Raw genomic sequence first — 17,757 nt, 5'->3', positions numbered from 1 at the left:
TCTTAAAATTTATTATTTATTATTATTTTTTAAAGTTTTATTTATTTGTTCACCAGAGAGAGAGAGAGAGGCAGAGACACAGGCTGAGGGAGAAACAGGCTCCATGCTGGGAACCCGACGTGGGACTCAATCCCAGGTCTCCAGGATCACACCCTGGGCTGAAGGCGGTGCTAAACCGCTGAGCCACCAGGGCTGCCCTTTTAAAATTTATTTATTTGACAGAGAGAGAGAGAGCAAAAGCAGGGGGGTGGCAGGCAGAGGGGGAAGTAGACTCTCCGCTGAGCAGGAAGCCCAATGTGGGGCTCAATCTCAGGACCATGGGATCATGACCTGAGCTGAAGGCAGATGCTACACTGACTGAGCCACCAAGGTGCCCCTCCAATCTCTCCAATCTCTTTAATAAGGAACCAGTAATATGGGATTAGGGCCCTGCTGGGTTTTTTTTAAGCTTTTATTTATTTATTCATGAAAGACACACAGAGAGAGGCAGAGACATAGGCAGAGGGAGAAGCAGGCTTCCTGCAGGGAGCCTGATGTGGGACTTGATCCCAGGACCCTGGGATCACAACCTGAGCCAAAGGCAGATGCTCAACCACTGAGCCATCTAGGTGCCCTGGGTCTCTGTTTCAGTCTGGGTTGCCATAATGGAAAATCACAGACTGGGTAGCTTACAAATAACAGAAACTTATTTCCCACAGTTCTGGAGAGAGCCTTCTGGCTTCCAGACTGACAATTTCTTCCCCCTCATATGGTGGAAGGGGTTAGGGACCCTGAGATCATGACCTGAGCCGAAGGCAGATGCTCAGTCAACTGAGCCACCCAGGTGTCCTAGTAGCTATGTTTTCAATAGCAAAAGAAAACAGGATTATTTCATTTGTCCTTTATTGTAAGGCTTGGTGCACAGTACTGATTATAAGCTGGATATCAATACAAAGTAAGAAGTCAAAGTAAGTTTGTGCTTGTGACTTGTCACCTGGCAACAAAGTTTTTTTTTTTTATTTTTGACAAATAAAAATGGTATATATGTAAGGCATACCACACAATGTCCTGAAATTAACATATCTGTCACATCCCATAGTTGCCACTATTTTTGTGTGATGAGGACACTTCAGATCTACTTTCTTAGCAAATTTCAGGTATTTGATAAATGCTATTTACTAGGCCTCTAGCACTTGTTAATTTTATAACCAAAGTTTGCCAAACCCTGAGATCAAGAGTCGCATGCTCCACCAGCCAGGTGTTTGGAAGGCTTATCCCATGTGACCAATATATTTTCTCCCACAGCCTCTATAACCACTGTTTTACTCTCTGTTACTATGAATTTGACTTTTTTTTTTTTTTTAAGATTCCATATATAAGTGAGATTGCGCCCTAACTATCTTTTTGTGTCTGGCTTAGTCTAATCAAACACTTTTCCTGTACTCACTGTAAAGCTTGGTGTCTGTTGCACCTGCAAATAGTCGAGTCCTTAAAATCAGAGGCTCTGGTCCCAGGCTCCTGAATTGGAATTCCAGATCTGCCACATGCTGGGTATGTTACTTATTCTCTCTGTGCCCTGGTCTGCCCAATGGTAAAACGAGGCTTCTAACAGTACTTATCTGATAGAGTGGCTGTTGAGGCGTATATGAATGTATTTATAGCAAGTACTGCGTACAGGGCCTGGCCCATGGAAAGCTTTTTATATTAGTGGTTGCTATGACTGTGTCATGCTCTGTATCCAACTTTATTCCAGTTGTTAATGTTTTTCTTGTACCCCTTCTCTTTCCACAAGTTCTGAGCCTTGAAGGCCTCCATATTTCTTCTTGCTGCTGACTATGGAATTCTAGTGCTTGCCCTTGAAGACTCCAGGCCATCCAAACAGCTAATGAAAGACATCTCAGTCAAAGGAGACGAGGGTTCCTTTGGTCTGCAGAAGAGAAGAAACCATACTGTGGGCGAAAACTGCCCTTCCTTCATTTCATACAAAGGTGTGTTGTATGACATCAGATGGCAAAGACTGTTGCCAAGTATCCTTTAACCTCTAAGCAGCCTGTAATTCTGATTGGTTGTGTAATTTAATAATTGTCCTTTCAAAAAAAATAATTGTCTTAGTAATGACATTTAAATGGACATCTCTAGGGGCACCTAGGTGGCTCAGCCGGTTAAGCATCTGCCTTCAGCTCAGGTCATGATCCTGGGGTCCTGGGCTCCTTGCTCAGCGGAGAGCCTGCTTCCCTCTCTCCTTCTGCTCTGCCCCACTTGTGCACTCTCTCTCCTGCTCTCTAATAAATAAATAAAAATTTAAGAAAAAGAAATATGAAAATCCATGACAGTTTTAAGTGGCTTTGCTTTATGTGGAATTTTTCAGGGTGCCACGTGCCCTTAGCTAAAGATGGCCTCTAGGATGGGACAAGTGCCTAACCCAGTGACCCTGCCACACCCATGACCCTGCCACTTCCTCCTGGGAGTAAAGTCTGAAAGCAGCAACACAGAGTAGATAGAACAGGAGCAGGCTCTGGGTGGAGGAGAAAAGGCCTTAAGGGACACGTCCCTGAAGAGCTGGTACCTTTATGGGGTCACAGTCTGGCCCTCAGATTCACTGGGCTGGCAACTCCATCTTAACAGTGTCCTGTAAGTAAATAAAAGTAGAGAGGTCGACTCAGGCTCACTTCACATATAAGTGGACGATGATGGTTAGTGTTTATTGATCATTGGCGAGGTAGCCAACATGTGCTAAGTTCATTCATCCATGGATACGTGCTAACTGAACTCCTAATATGTGCTAACCACGAGGGATTTAGCAGTGAAGGAAACAAACAGGCTCTTGATCTGAGAAAGCTCACAATCTAGTGGCAAAAAAGGAAATTAATAAACAAATGAGCAATTGTTCAACAGATCAGATGGAAAGAGTGCTATAGTCAACACTCAATAAATATGGATGGAAGAAGGGATCTCAGAGTGAAGTCATATGGCTAGGACTTAAACCCAAGACTGTAACATTCAGGTGTCTTTATCATTCATTCGCCCACTTATTTATTCAACAAATATTTATTGAACATCTGCTCTGTGTTTAGAATTGCGTCCCTCCTAGAATGTTCTCAGCCACAACACAGCAAAAGGGACAGGTGTCTAGGTGACCAGGATTCGCCCAGGCCCCGCCCACCAAAGAAACCAGGGAAGACGTAGTGCCAAGGAGGGGTACTTGTCAAGCTCCCCACTAGTTCCGCCCACCTCCGTCGTAGTCACGACCACCGAGAGCCAAGAGTGGCTTGGAGGGGTCGCAAGGGCAGGTCGGTTATCCCGGAGACCAGAAGATTCTTTCATCGAGAACCCAGCCCCCGGGAACTCTGTCTCCCACAAATGATCGTGCTGACATCACAGGTACCAGGACTGGACTATGGTCAGTGGATCGGGAGACCTCTCTCTACTCCACCTCACCTTTCCCTCACCTCCGGACTTGGTGAGCGGGGTGAGGAGCCACAGGTCTGAGGCCAAATTCTCCGACTCTTTCCCGAGAGTAGGACTCACCTTCTTAGTTGTCCCGCGCAAACTTCCGGGAAGCAGAAAGCGCTGCGCGCGCATCCCCCATCCGGAGGGAGGACAGCGCCCGCGCAGGCGCTGCTGACCTCCAGACTGCCCTCAGCCTGTGTGGGAGAGGGATTATTTCCTCATCACCCACCCCTATTCCACCCACTCTTGGAAATTTCCTCGTTCTACTGCGCATGTGCCATCTTGGAGCCAAGGAGCCAATCGTAAGGAGGGATGAACTACGAGGCATCTCTCCGCCTATTAGAGAGAGGTCATATTATCATTTTCCCGCCTCAACCCCGCCCCTTACTTCCAAGCGTCTTTTCAGGAACTTCCTTCTCAACGGTTTCCATGGCAACCCTCCGTCTCTTTCAGGTTGGGCATGCTGATTAGATTGTTGTTCAACAGGGTAAAAAACTGGACTACAATACCCACACGCCACCTGGTCCCGAGTTTGTGTCTACTCTATTTCCCAGAGTGCTCAGCGGAACCTCTAAGGCCGAAGAAGCTGGCGGATATAGGAACACAAGGGAAGGAGCCCGCACAGTCTTCTGGGAAACGAAGTCGGCCGGCTGGCGCGGAGGCTCCTGGGTGGAGTAGCTTGAGGAAATTCACGCGGCGCCGGAAGTGATTAATAGGCGCGAGTGTGAGGAGTTGGGTCTGCGTCTCCCTCCCGGCTGGAGTCGCGTCTGTTAACTCGGCGGACCGCAGTCTTCAGGTGAGGAGATGCCGAGGCTGGGGATCTCTTGAGTACTCCGAGGGTTTGGCGGCTCGGTCCTTCGCGAGGGGTGACGGAATGCTCACGGGGCGATTTCGGCAAGGGCGCGCCGTCTTGGGCGGTGGGTGTCTGGGTGGGGTTGAAGTGTCTCTGTTCCGAGCCGGTTCTGGGCCTAGCTCTCGCAGAAACTGTTTACAGTCCTCACCGGAGCCCGTGAAAGGAGCGGTGATATTTTATTTCACCTTTTAGAGAGGAGTCTGAGGCCGAAGTTGAAACGGGCAGATGACGAGGGATGAATGAATGAATGAATGAATGGATGGATGGGAGTTCTTCAGGAGGTACAAGTATTTCGCGTCTGAGCGCCTCTTGTCTGCTGCTTTTCTTCCTGTGAACTCCGCAGCAGCGCCTAGTGCAGCTCCTCGCTTTTATCGGCTCCCTCGGCACCAGGAGCATCAAGGGAATCACAATTTTTCGGAGTTTGGGAAGTTAATAGGCTCCTTATTTCATAGTTAGGCAACACCTCAGAGGGATCTGGGGCAGTTCTTGGAAATCTATTACTGTATGTGAATAGATAGTCACACTGTACATAGACTGTGGCAGTTCGTTCAGTCCAGTTTTACTGTCAGTTTATGAATAAAGTTCTGGCTTTCAGAGCTTTTTTGTTTTTAGAATTACAGATATGGGACTGTGGATCTGTTTCATTTGTTTCGCTTTGTACATGTGGGAACCAGGCGCAGAGTGTGTGAATGATCTGGCCGTGGACCCATGCTTAGAAGAAGCAAGACTTCCCCACTGCAGGGCCCAAGATTTTTCAGTCCTGTAATTGTTTGGCTCAGGTCATTCTGACAGGCTGGGTGGACTTGAGCTTCACAGTGGGACTCCAGTTTCTTCTGTCCTAGGTCTTAGTGTGTATAGATATGGACAGAATGTGATGTGAAAACTGTAGACAGAGGCCTCAAACTCAGATGTCTCTGAGAGTCAGGCAGATAAGGTAAAGGAGAGAACCCACCTGGGAAGGGCTGTGGGGCATCAGGGAGCACTTGCCCATCTAAGGGGGAGGGAGTGTTAGCTTTAAATTGGCACTAACAGCTCAGTGGGCCAAATCCTAGGATTTTTCATTAACTGGAAATTGAAATTTTAAGCAAAATTTCCCAACTTTCAAGTTTGGAACTACTTAAAGTAATTTTCTTTTAAAACCTTCTATCTTCCAGCCCTATGGGGGAAAAAAAAATCTGTGGACCAAATTATACTCTGTCATGTGAGGAAAATCACTATTGAGTAAATGTTAGCACTTACAAGTCTACCACATTGTCTTATCAAAATCTAGAAAGCTGAAGCTATTTTTTTCCATAAATTTGGTGTCCAAACCTGACTAGAACTGCTAAGAGTTATAACCTTCAATTATCCTACCTAGAATGAATATTTATATCCTTCACTCTAGAAATATCGAGGTGTTCAGTTACAAAATGCTGCCAATCCCACACTGCATGGTGATTTTAATGAAATATAATGTATATATGGTATCTCACCATTTTAAAAATCTGAAAATTTCTGAATTTCAAGACACATCTGGCCCCAGAGGCTTAAGCATTATGGACCTGTCATTAGGTCATCCTGCTGCTTTGTGATGGGAGTGTTTTCATGACTCCATAGATATGGCAATGGCTACTGATCTGTGAAAAGCTGTATGGCACTGTGTTTTGTATAATTCAGTGGGCAGTGGCCATATTTTTTTTTTTTTTAATGGAGTAAAACAAATTAGAATAGAAAAGATCCCGGTACATCCTACTTTGTATGATTTAGTGTTATTTCATGAAGCTTTGTTTAGTTACATGTGTGAATGAGTAGTAACAGTATATGCTGTCTTTGTTGCTGTGGGTCATGGTTTAATAAAAAGTTGGAGAAATCTTGCTGTTGTAGAAATAGAAAGTGTTGGAGGCCAACTCGCCTGGACTCAGATCCTAGAGATGGTATCAGAAATCCCAGAAGCATCATTCCAGGGGTACATTAGACATTATGTTCTGTCAGCAAACCTTGAAAAGTATCTACTGTGCTGTAGTAGTGAGCAGAACAGAAGGTCTCGGGACCTTAAATGCCACCTCTTCCAAACATTCATCTACTACCTATAATAAGTGCCAAGAACGGTTCTGAAGATACTGGTAGGCTCTGAAGCACAGTGTAAAGGAGGGGCCGGGGTAGTTTCAATAAATACCAAATTGTTACTGTGATTCCTGCAGGGAGACTTGCGTCCTGCCTGATCTTCCTACTTCCTGATGTTTTGGGGGCTCCTCCAGGATGGCCAGGGAGTCTGCCCTTGGCCAAAGGGAGACTTTGCCCCAGCTCCCTTGTCCCCCCTGCAGCCCTGCCAGCCGGGAATGTGGAGAGAAGGAGAAGGAGCTTAAATGAGACCGTCAGCTGCTGGGCCCTAGTTGGCTATGACCGAGGTGAGTTAAGGGCCCCTCTCTCCTGCTCGGTCATCCCCAGAGCCTGCACAGCTGGCCTGCCTTTATTTTATTTATTTTTTATTTTTTAAAGATTTTATTTATTTATTCATGAGAGACAGAGAAAGGCAGATGGGGAAGCAGGCTCCACGCAGGGAGCCCAATGTGGGATTCGATCCTGGGACTCTGGGATCACGCCCTGAGCCAAAGGCAGATGCTCAACCAGAGCCACCCAGGTGTCCCCCCCCCCCTTTTTTTTTACGATTTTATTTATTTATTCATGAGACACACACACACACACACACACACACACACACACAGAGGCAAAAACACAGGCAGAGGGAGATTGGCCTGCCTTTATTCTGGGCTCCTTGTCTTCTGGTGATCCTCTCATTATACTGTCGCTCCCTGCTCAGGACCCTTCCGGGAATCCTTACTGCTTATAGGATAAAATCCACATTTCTCAGCACAATCCTGTATGATCTGAGTCCCACCCCCTTCTACAGTATCTTCTCTGTTTCTGGACACAACCAAAACTTCCCTTCTTGGCCTGGTGGTAAGATGTTACACTGTGCTTTCCAGATTCATAGCCTTTGCTCAGGTTCCACCCCCTGGCCAGAATACCCTACCTGCCATTCCTGGCTATTAAGGCTTACACAGCCTTTAAGACCCAGCTCAATCCCTCCACCTTCTCTGAGCAGTCTGCTCTTCCCTGCTCTGCTCTCCCACAGCACCCCCTGCTGCCTCCACCATAGCACAGATCACCTGGATGTGTTGTTCCTGCCCTGTTAGCCTCACCAGACAAGGTGCTTCTTGGGTACAGGTACTGATTGTGACTCACCTCTGGGCCCCCAGGAACTTTCACAGGCCTGGTACTTAGGAGTTCTTTTTTTTTTAACATAGGAGTTCTTAAAGTGTTGCTTGAGTGATGAATGAAAACCTTCCTCTACCTGGTAAATATCTTCTTTTTTCTTCTTTTTTTTTTAAAGATTTGAGAGAAGAGCGAGAAAGCATGGGGTAGAGGAGGGGCAAAGAGAGTGGGGGAAGCAGGTGGGGCTCGATCCCAGGACCCCGAGATCATGACCTGAGCTGAAGGCAGACACCTAGCCGACTCAGCTACCTAGGCGCCTCTGGTTAATTTCTTCTTATCCTTAATGACCCAACTTGAATATCTCACTGGACCAGGAAGCTTCCCCTGACTCCCAAGGCAATGTTTTCACGCCCTTTTGCCGCAGCCCCAGATACCACTCTCTGTTACAGACTTGTCTCCTTATGCTCCCTACCAGCATCCTTGAATGTCTCCTCCAGGCCAGGGACTGAGTCTGCTGCCTCTGTGCCTCCAGCATCCCTAGAGGGGTCTGGCACACAGGAGAAATGACTGTTGAATTAATGAATGCATGCTCTGACCTTGTCAGTGTCCAGTATAAAACTCTCTGTAGTTCCCCAGTGCCCTACAGATCAAATCCAGAGTCTTCCCACACCATCCACAACTGTTTCCAGGGGTGCTGTCCAGGAAAGTTGAGGAGTCCAGGAAAGGAAGCTTCTTGGGACTCTGATCTGGCTCCTGCTGAAAAAACCTCTTTGGCTAACCCCTTCCGACAGGGTATGGACAGCAGCAGTTTCAACCAGAACTAATAGGATGCTCGGCTCATGATTCAGTAGAGCACATAACCAAAAAGGCCTGAGGAGGTGCTGGCTTGATCTGCCAGTTCACACAGTGTGTTCCAGACCCAGTTTACCATCCCCATCTCTCAGCCACACTACCTATTATCTCCATCCTATCCCGAAACAGCTGCCAGAACTGCATACCCCCTCCCCGCCCCCCAGGCCTCCTGTAGGTAAGCTTTGTTCTGGGTGCTGTATCTACATGCTGGGGAATCAGCTGATGGAGGCTAGAAATCTGAGGTCAAGGTGTCATCAGGGCACCTTCCTTTTGGAGACTGTAGGGTAAAATCCGTTCCATGCCTCTTGTAGCTTCTAGAAGTGCCTGTGTTCCTTGACTTGTGGTCACATCCTTCTGACCTGTTTCTGCCATCACATTGCCTCCTCCCTCTGACTCCTTATGAGGATAAGGATATTCAGGGACACCTGGGTGGCTCAGTGGCTGAGTGTTTGCCTTCAGCTCAGGTTGTGATCCTCGGGTCCTGGCATTGAATCCTACGTCAGGCTCCCTGCTCAGCAAGGAAGCCTGCTTCTCCCTCTGCCTATGTCTCTACCTCTCTGTGTCTCTTATGAATAAATAAATACAATCTTAAAAAAAAAAGGGATCCCTGGGTGGCGCAGCAGTTTGGTGCCTGCCTTTGGCCCAGGGCGTGATCCTGGAGACCCGGGATCGAATCCCACATTGGGCTCCCGGTGCATGTACTCTGCTTCTCCCTCTGCCTGTGTCTCTGCCTCTCTCTCTCTGTGTGACTATCATAAATAAATAAAAAATTTAAAAAAAAAAAAGATTGGTCATGACAATTAGGGGAGAACCTCCCCATCTCAGGATCCTTAGCTTGCCACACCTGTAAAGTCCCTTTTGTCATATGAGGTAGCAGTCATGGGTTAGATTAAAAATATTCATATTGGGGTGTCCGGGTGGCTCTACTGGTGAAGTGTCTGCCTTTGGTTCAGATCATGATCCTGGGGTCCTGGGACGGAGCCCTATGTTGGGCTCCCTGCTCAGTGGGGAGTCTGCTTTTCCCTCTCTGTCTCCCCTCTGCTTGTGCTCTCTCTCAAATAAATAAAAATCCTTAAAAACCCCAAAACTCGAAAAACCTTCATACCATGTCAGCCCAGTGCAGGGCATAGACCTCTTTGGATTCTGATTCAAACAAGCCAGCCATAAAAACACTGTTGAACCTAGAGTGGTCAAATCACAGAGTCAGAGACAAAAGTAGAATGGTGGTACCAGGGGCTAGGACAGGAATGGAGGGGAGACAGTGTTTCAAGGGGACAGTTTCAGTTTGGCAAGATGAATAGAGTGTTTAATGCCCCTGGATGAAGTGGCATTTTCCTTTTTTTTTCTTTCCACAATTAAAAAAAAAGGGAAAAAACAAAACAAAACAAAACGCCATTTAGTTGTCAAACGAATCTGCATCCAGACTTTGAATTTGGTCTAGGTATTCAGTGATTAAGGAGTTCTGTGGTAAGTATTGAAGTATTTACAGGTGAAATCAGATGCTGCCTGGACTTTTGAAATATTTTGTCCTCCTGCCCCCACAAAAACTTTTAACGAACAAAATAGACCAGGGTTAACAGGGGTTGAAGTTGGGTGATGGATACATGGCGGTCTGTTACGTGTAAATCTCTACTTCTGTACGTGTTTGAAAATCTCCATAATAAAAACTTAAAATAAATAAGCAGATTTCAGGAACAGAGAAATGTCCTGCCTGTGTGACCCTGAGGGGACTTCATGTCCCCTCTCCAAGACTCCATGTCTTACCTACAAAATATGGGGATGCTGGGGTGCCTGGGTGGCTTAGTCAGTTGAGCGTCTGTCTGCCTTCGACTCAAGTCATGGTCCTGAGATCAAGCCCCAAGTCAGGCTCCTTGCCAGGGGGCAGTCTTCTTCTCCCTCTCCCTCTGCTGGTCCCCCTGCTTATGTGCACGCTCACTCTCTCTGTCAAATAAATAAATACAATCTTAAAAAAAAAAATGGGGATGCCCGGTCTCTTATGTCTCAGGGTTCCCAGGAGATGATTTTTGTCAAAAGGCTGGTACATTGAGAGCGGAGATGCATGGAATGAGTCATTGGGTCCCTCCCTGACCCCAGTCCCAGTGTCACTGACAGTGTGTTATGTTTCAGGAACTTGTAATCCTCAGGGATGTAGCCATGGACTTCACCTTGGAGGACTGGGAGCATCTGGGGCTGGACCAGGGGGACCTATTCTGGGACACAGCACTGGACAACTACCAGAACCTTTTCCTGCTGAGTGAGTGTCCTCTCCAACCCGGGCAGTGAGCAGAGCAATGGCTCCTGAATGCCAGAGAAACCAGCAGGATGTGTGGCCCAGCAGTGCTCACACCTCGGGGACACCAGCGATGCCTAGTGACCTTTCTGATTGTCAGCCCTTGGCAGTGGGGGCATGCACCTGGCATCTTGTGGGTGAAGCCCAGGGTTGCTGCCACACATCTTGGAATGAAAGGACAGCCCCTTCCAAAGGGGATTATCCAACCCCAAATGTCAGTAGAGCCAACGTTAAGAACTCCCATTACCTTCCACCTGCCGCTCTGGCCTCAGCACTTTCCTCTTTGTCCTTGTAGAGCTGACAGAGTCTTCGGTTTGCCTTCCCCTCCTCTGCCTAGAAGCCTTGTCCCCTCCCTGCCCCCAGGACAGCCTGTGAGCACAGCCTCCTCTGTCTCCTGCCCAGCTCGCCCATCACCCCTGCACTTTCTAACTGCTCATTTGATACTCAGTCTCCTGAGGCTGGGAGGGGGGCTCCCTGAGGAGGGGGGCTTTGCATTGGTGCTGCTCCCCGGTAAATCCCCAGTGTTAGTTAGGAACAGATGGTACAAGCCGTGGCTCTGTAAACGAAGGAGTAGCTGAGCCAGGAGCCAGGTCTCACGAAGGGTCAGCACTTAGACCTGTTCTTCAAAGCTGCAGTCACCCCACAAGGAAGTCTGACTCCCTGTTTTGTTGGCCCTTCTGAAATCAAGGCCCAAAGAGGGGACTTCACCTTCCCTGCTATGTTGAGGTCCCCAGAAGCACCCTGTGTTTGGTATTTTATGAGGAGGACTTGTAGGACTCAGCATATATTCATATTCATGGCCAGGACATATTACGGAGAAAGGACACAGCACGGGCAACAGAGGGGAAACCAGGCCACCTTCCAGAGCTGTCTCCCTGTGGAGTCACACAGGATATGTAACGAGGTGACAACACTCATTAGAGACTGAGCACCCATAGTTTTTATTGGGGACCAGTCACATAGGCGCACTCTGCTGGGAACTTACCAGAATTCTAGACTCCCAGAAGGAAAGCAGGTGTGCAGCATAACCATTGAGGCACAGGGGGCTCCTCTTCTTGGCTCAGAAATGCTGACATTTCCTCAGATCCAGGTTCCCAGACACCAGCCAAGGGCCAGCCTCACAGATTTTCTCTTAACTCTGCTCAGTGTGTATTATAGAAGCAGTTTTGGGAGGCTCAGCCCTCCATGTCTTTTCTATTTTTAAACTACAGCTCAAAGTAAATGTACGTTTCCCTTGATTCCCTGCACATGTGTGTACGTGTGCAGCATATCAGCAGCATACCTATGCGTGTATATGTATATATCCGAGTAGTGTGTTAGCTTCCTATGGCTGCTTACAAATGCCACCAGCACAGCAGCTTCAAACAATGTGCTCATTCTCATACAGTCGTGGAGATCAGAAGTGTGGAACAGGTCCAACTGGTCTAAAATCAGGATGTTGGCAGGGCTCATTCCTTCTGATGGCTCCAGGGAAGAGTGTTTCTTTGCCCTTTTTCAGCTTTAGAGGCATCTGCATTGCTTGGCTCATGGTCTTTTCATTTTCAAGTCAGAGGGGCACTTTTCCTCTATTGTAGCACAGAGTCTCCGGTATTATGACTCTGTTCCCTTCCTTGAGCAGTTCACAGAGGGCAGGGTACAGGGCTGATTGGGCTGTGGGAGCTCGGCATGCTCTATGACAGGGCACAGCCAGGGAGGCCTAGGGTCAGATGGGCTCCCTGGGTAAATGTGTGAGCCACAGATGGCAGGGTAAGTGTGATCCTCTCTACCTGGCGAATTGCTCATTCCTCAAGAGCTGTTATAAGTCCTTTATGTCCCCAGCCCTGGCTGTCTCAGCTCTGATCACCCTGGATTGTGACTGCCTGGGTCCCTCTCCTCCATGGGACTGAGGACCCTGCAGGGAAGGTGTCCTCAGAATTGTCCAGTGCAGCATCTGGCCCTCAGGAGGAGTACGCTGAATAAAGCATTGGATAAGCAGCTTGCTGGCCCTCCATGTCCTGGTTGGTGACAGTGCTCTTCTCTACCTGCAGACCCCTCCAAACCCAAACTGACCTCTTGTCCGGATGGCGGGGAAAAGCTGGAGGTGCTGGTGAGAGCAAGCCCAGAATCAGAGTGCCCTGGTGAGTGGGCAGGGAGGGGGGCGGGCAGTGGGCTTGTAGGACATGGCCTTTTGTGTGCCGTCTATCTTTGGAACTTCCATCCAGACCCAGAACGTTTACCCAGACATCTTGACCCTGGACCTGATGAGCTTCATTCTTCTATGTGCTGGCTTCTGTTCCCTTGTCCTGGCAGGGGTTGGGACCCTTCCTCTGCTGGGCTGTCTTATCTCTGTCTGCGTCTGTGTCTGGCAGGCAGCTGTTTAGGTGCCTTTCCTCTGTCCCCTCTTCAGTCCTTTCACACTGAGCAGGAGGTGGCCTTCCATGCCTTGGGTCCATCTCTCCACCTTCCTGCCTTGTACCCCTTGAATACTGCAAATCCCTGGTCTCTCTTACCCCTCTTTGTACAGGTCATCCCACAGGGGACAACAGATGGCTACATCTGTGAATAACTCAAACCCAGGCTGAAATGTAGCCAAGAATGTTTGTTCTGGTCTCTCCTAGGCCACGGTTCCTCCAGGGGAAGCAGGTTAGGCAATGAGGGTGTCACACTGGTTGTGATGTACCCAGTGGGAGAAGGCAGAGGCAGGGACTGCCTTTGAGGCACAGGAGGCTTTTCTCAGGGTCAGATCATGAACACGAGAGGACCCCCTGAATGAGAGACCACATAGCAGTGGCTGCATGGCTCCATCTTGGCCTCCACCATCCCTTGAGAGCTCAGGAACATGGACCCTCTGTAGCCTCCTGTGAGGTTCACCAGTGTTTGTGCATAGGTGACCAGTCCAGAGTCCTGGCACCTCAACAACATACTGTTTCCAAGCATGTGTAGCCGTGCCTCTACTACCTAAATATGTCCTCCAGTGATAATAACCATACTGAATTATTATCATTTATCTCTTTCCATGTGGAACATTGCCCTTCTCCAGGAAGTGGGCTATATGTAGCTGGTGGGGGTGATGGTAGAGAGTATCTGTTGAGAGGCTCATCATCTCTGCAGAACCTGTGTGGCTGCCCAGTTCCCTCTTAACTGCCCTGGAAATGGGCTCTTTGTGATGCCAGTTCCAGCTGGATCACCACTTTGGCCCCTCCTCCTCCACCCCCTTGAGGAACAAGCTTACCAACGAGCCATCACCCGTTCTCCCTCTTGTCTGTGTTGTCATCCTGCAGCTCCTGGTATTTTATCCTGGGGAACGGGAGACATCCATACTTTCCTTCTCTTGCAGACACAGCTGGGGCCAAGACCTGTCCTCTGGCAGAAGACTACTTAGAAGGACTCTCCCAAGAGGTCACAGAGACATTGTCCAAGGATGACCTCCAGAATTCCAGTTGGGGGAAAGCCTGTGTAGGTGAGAGTTGGTTAGATAGTCTGCTAGGAGATTCAGAAAATCTTCTGAGGTCTGACATCGTTACCAACAAGGAGAGTCCTACAGAATACAGGAGTCATGAACTCAAAACAGACCTTGGGCCAGAGTTCCTCTTTTCCACAGGAGAGGATTCTGGGATGTACAATCTTTCTGAAAAGAGCCCTACACTGGCTACATCTCAGGAACATGAGAGTGACCTTGGCTGTGTCTTAGATCAGAACCAGCAGGAGGGCATCCAGGAGGGGGAGAAATTGTATAAATGTAGTGAATGTGGGAAGAGCTTTAGCCAGAGTTACCATCTTATCCAGCACTGGATTCTTCATACTAGAGAGAAACCCAGTGTGTGTCAAGAGTACAAGGAAGGTTTCAGCCAGAGTTCTTGCCTCTTGGCGCCTCTGACAACTCACACAGGCTACAGATCCTTTGTGTGTGCCAAGTGCGGGAAAACTTTCGCTCAGAACATGCACCTTGTACAGCATCAGAAAATTCACACCAGGGAAAAACCATGTAAGAATCAAGATAGTGACCAGCCGTCGGTTGTCGGCCTACAGCCTGCTGAGCACCAGAAAACCCATATGGGTGGTCAGTCCCACAGATGTAATGAGTGTGGCAAGAGTTTCAGCCAAACCTTTCATCTTACTCAGCATCAGAAGACCCATACCCAGAAGCTCTACGAATGTGCCAAATGCAAGGTGACCTTCAACCTCAGGAAATACCTCCTCCAACACCAGAAAATCCATTCCACAGACCCTCCCTCTGAGCATCAGGAATGCAGGAAGGCTTTCAGGCAGAGCTTGCTGCTTATCAAACACCAGTCTGTTCACACTGGAGAAAAGCCTTACAACTGTGATCAGTGTGGGAAACCCTTCAGGAATATCTCAACCCTAAAGATCCACCAGCGGGTTCACAGTGGAGAGAAGCCTTACAAATGCAATGAGTGTGGGAAAGCCTTCTACCGGAATACTCACCTTAATGAACATCAGAGGATTCACACTGGCTATCGGCCCTACAAATGTCACAAATGCATCAAGAGTTTTAGCCGGCCCTCCCACCTGATTCGACACCAGTCTATCCATGCCATAGAAAAGCCCTACAGCTGTACCAAATGCAAGGAAACTTTCAGCCACAATGAACACCTCATCCAGCACCAGAAAATGCACACTGTGGAGACCCCTTATGAATGCCAGGAGTGTGGTGAGCGCTTCATCTGCAGCTCCACACTAAATTGCCACCAGACTATTCACACCAGAGAAAAACAAGGACTTAGTGAGAGCGGGAGGATCTTGAATCAGGACTCAGAGCAGAGTGAGCAACTGAGGATCAGTGAGAAGCACTTTAAGTGTAACAAATGCGAGAAAACCTTTAGCTGCAGCAAATACCTGGCTCAGCATGAGAGGGTTCACACCAGGGTGAAGCCCTTCGAGTGTAAGCAGTGTGGAAAAGCCTTTAGCCAAAGTACACAGCTCATTCGCCATCAGAGCATCCACTCTGGGGTGAGGCCATATGAATGTGGGGACTGTGGGAAGGCCTTTGTTTACAGTACTTCCCTCACTAAACATCAGTCTATCCACCAGAGCGAACACCCTTTTAAATGTAATGAATGTGGAAAGACCTTCAGCCAAAGTGCACATCTCTCAGAACATCAATTAATTCACACTGCAGAGAAACTCTTTCAGTGTAATATATGTGACAAATCCTTTGCCCATAGTAACTGCCTTACTCAGCATCAGAGAATTCATGCTGGAAACAAGTTCTTTGAGTGTAATGAATGTGGAAAGTCATTTCATCAGAGCTCATGCCTTTCTAAGCATCAGAGAGGTCACACCGGTGAGAAACCTCACAAATGCAGTGACTGTGGGAAAACCTTCAGCGTGGGTGCTCAACTCATTCAACACCAGAGAGTTCATACCGGAGAAAAGCCTTATGTTTGTCAGGAATGTGGGAAAGCCTTCACCCAGAGCTCATGCCTTTCTGTTCACCAGCGAGTTCACACCGGGGAGAGGCCTTATGTTTGTCAGGAATGTGGGAAAGCCTTCAGCCAAAGCTCGTGCCTTTCTGTTCACCAGAGAATTCACACTGGGGAGAAGCCTTATGTATGTGCTGAATGTGGGAAAGCCTTTGCCCAGAAAGCAAATCTGATGCAGCATGAGAGAATTCACACTGGGGAGAAACCTTATGTCTGCAGGGTGTGTGGGAAAGCCTTTGGGCTCAGTGCCCATCTCAGTCAACACCAGAGAATTCACACCCAAGAAAAACTGTAGCAATGTCAACCTTGTCAGCCCTTTGCTGTAGGTCTCAGCAGAAATCGGCAAGTTCATACTTAGAGGTAATGAGTTAAGTAGAAGTAACAAGTAGCAATACTATCTGCTCCTGAGTGGCAGCAAAGTCCCAGACATTTGAACATGGTTCATCTAAAGTTGAAATTGTTGAAAGTCCTAAAGTTGAAATTGTCACATTGTAAGCTCCTTCCCCCCAAATAAATACACTCCTTATCCCTAAAAAATGGTAAGAAAACTTGCACATAAGTTTTATGAAAACACAGTTGTTGAGAAGCCATGTAACATGGGAATTCAGAGGTAGTAGATCCGAGCTAGTCAGCTGAGTTAAATCTCGGCTCTGACACGTGCTACCTGAGTGATCCAGGGAGAGTCATGGGACCTCCTAGGGCCTCTGCATCCTCATCTGTAAAATGGGTACAAGATGATTACCTACCTCAGAAGGCTGCTGTGAGGATAAATAGATATAAAGAAGCACTTAGAACTGAGTGCCCAGCACACAGTATGCACACACCAAATGTGAGCTACAAATACTCGTGAGATACAACACATATTTAAAAGAAGGGAAGAATTAGTAATCCTCTATTTATTGCCGTTAATGTTCTTGCTAGTACTATGTGGTCACTTTCATTTCTTATTAAAGATTTTATTTGTTTATTTGAGAGAGCAAAAGAGAGCATGAGCAGGGGTGAGGGGCAGAGAGAGTGAGGAAGAAGCAGACTCCTCACTGAGCAGGTAGCCCGACATGGGGCTCAGTCCCAGGACCTTGAGAGCATGACCTGAGCTGAAGGTAGATGCCCAACTGACTGAGCCACTCAGGTGCCCCTCATTTTTCTTTAAAAAGACTTTAAGTAAAATCTATTCCCAATGTGAGGCTCCAACTCACCATGCGAAGACCGAGAGTCACATGCTCTTCTGACTGAGCCAGCCAGGCGCTTCTGTGTCACTTTCATTTTTTAAATAGTTGTTTTAAAAAAGATTTTATTTGAGAGAAAGTGAGTGGGAGAAGGAAAGAGAATCTGAAGCAGACTGTGTGTGGAGCCAGAGCCTGATGCAGGGCTTTATCTCATGACCTTAAGATCACAACCCGAACTGAAACCAAGAGGCAGATGCTCAACTGACAGCCAGCCAGGTGCCCCGCGTAGCTCTCATTTTTAAAGTTTTCTCCAAAATGCCCCTGGCTAAATTTGGTTCCCCAAACCCAGCACCTTGCTCTCTTGCTCTTCTTTTTTTTTTAAAAAAAAGAATCTAGCCTTTTCCTTCCCCTCCGCTGTGTCATATTTTCTTAATTAACCCACAGAAGCAAGATTAACACCAAATAGCAGGAACTTTCCACTCCTAACTGCCAAAACCTCACTCAAAAGGACATTCTCCCACATACACATGCTACATCTTCCCATAATCC

At 47.8% G+C, this 17,757-nt stretch overlaps 2 protein-coding genes across 15 annotated transcripts in view; one reads left to right on the top strand and one right to left on the bottom strand.

Annotated features, from left to right (window-relative positions):
* VRK3 (VRK serine/threonine kinase 3) overlaps positions 1 to 3,662 on the bottom strand; it is a 35,063-nt gene extending 31,401 nt beyond the window's left edge. For 6 of the 12 annotated variants that reach the window (XR_008662522.1, XM_055310497.1, XM_055310488.1 and 3 more), the window contains exons 1-2: positions 3,508 to 3,662; positions 2,546 to 2,608 (exon numbers count right to left, since the gene is read on the bottom strand). The gene's annotated coding sequence lies outside the window, so the exon portion shown is untranslated. Of the gene's footprint in view, positions 1 to 2,545; positions 2,609 to 3,417 lie in introns of all 12 variants that reach the window. The other 6 variants (XM_055310493.1, XM_055310494.1, XM_055310496.1 and 3 more) reach the window with 3 other exon arrangements.
* A 484-nt stretch (positions 3,663 to 4,146) lies between these two features.
* On the top strand, positions 4,147 to 17,579 carry ZNF473 (zinc finger protein 473). Of its 3 annotated transcripts, XM_055311502.1 has the most exons (6): positions 4,147 to 4,225; positions 6,463 to 6,669; positions 7,570 to 7,619; positions 10,457 to 10,583; positions 12,647 to 12,736; positions 13,936 to 17,579. In XM_055311502.1, the coding sequence occupies exons 3-6, from the start codon at positions 7,599 to 7,601 to the stop codon at positions 16,335 to 16,337; spliced, it is 2,640 nt and encodes an 879-aa protein (XP_055167477.1). In that variant the 5' UTR covers positions 4,147 to 4,225; positions 6,463 to 6,669; positions 7,570 to 7,598; the 3' UTR covers positions 16,338 to 17,579. The 3 variants fall into 3 exon arrangements, with proteins under 3 accessions (XP_055167477.1, XP_055167478.1, XP_055167479.1); XM_055311503.1 differs by lacking the exon at positions 7,570 to 7,619; XM_055311504.1 differs by lacking the exons at positions 4,147 to 4,225; positions 6,463 to 6,669; positions 7,570 to 7,619 and having other exon boundaries at positions 10,448 to 10,583.
* The last annotated feature ends 178 nt before the right edge of the window (positions 17,580 to 17,757 follow it).

This window comes from Nyctereutes procyonoides, unplaced genomic scaffold (assembly GCF_905146905.1).
Source record: "Nyctereutes procyonoides isolate TBG_1078 unplaced genomic scaffold, NYPRO_anot_genome, whole genome shotgun sequence".
In the NCBI taxonomy this organism is placed as follows: Eukaryota; Metazoa; Chordata; class Mammalia; order Carnivora; family Canidae; genus Nyctereutes; species Nyctereutes procyonoides.
Note: the sequence above shows the minus strand (reverse complement) of the source record. Positions and strands in the feature narration are given on the sequence as shown.

Excerpts from the sequence above, each read along its gene's own strand:
- ZNF473 (XM_055311502.1), top strand. The coding sequence starts at position 7,599 with ATGAAAACCTTCCTCTACCTG. Across the intron at positions 7,620-10,456 it reads TGAAAACCTTCCTCTACCTG|GAACTTGTAATCCTCAGGGA; the intron begins GTAAATATCTTC and ends GTTATGTTTCAG. Across the intron at positions 12,737-13,935 it reads CCCAGAATCAGAGTGCCCTG|ACACAGCTGGGGCCAAGACC; the intron begins GTGAGTGGGCAG and ends CTTCTCTTGCAG.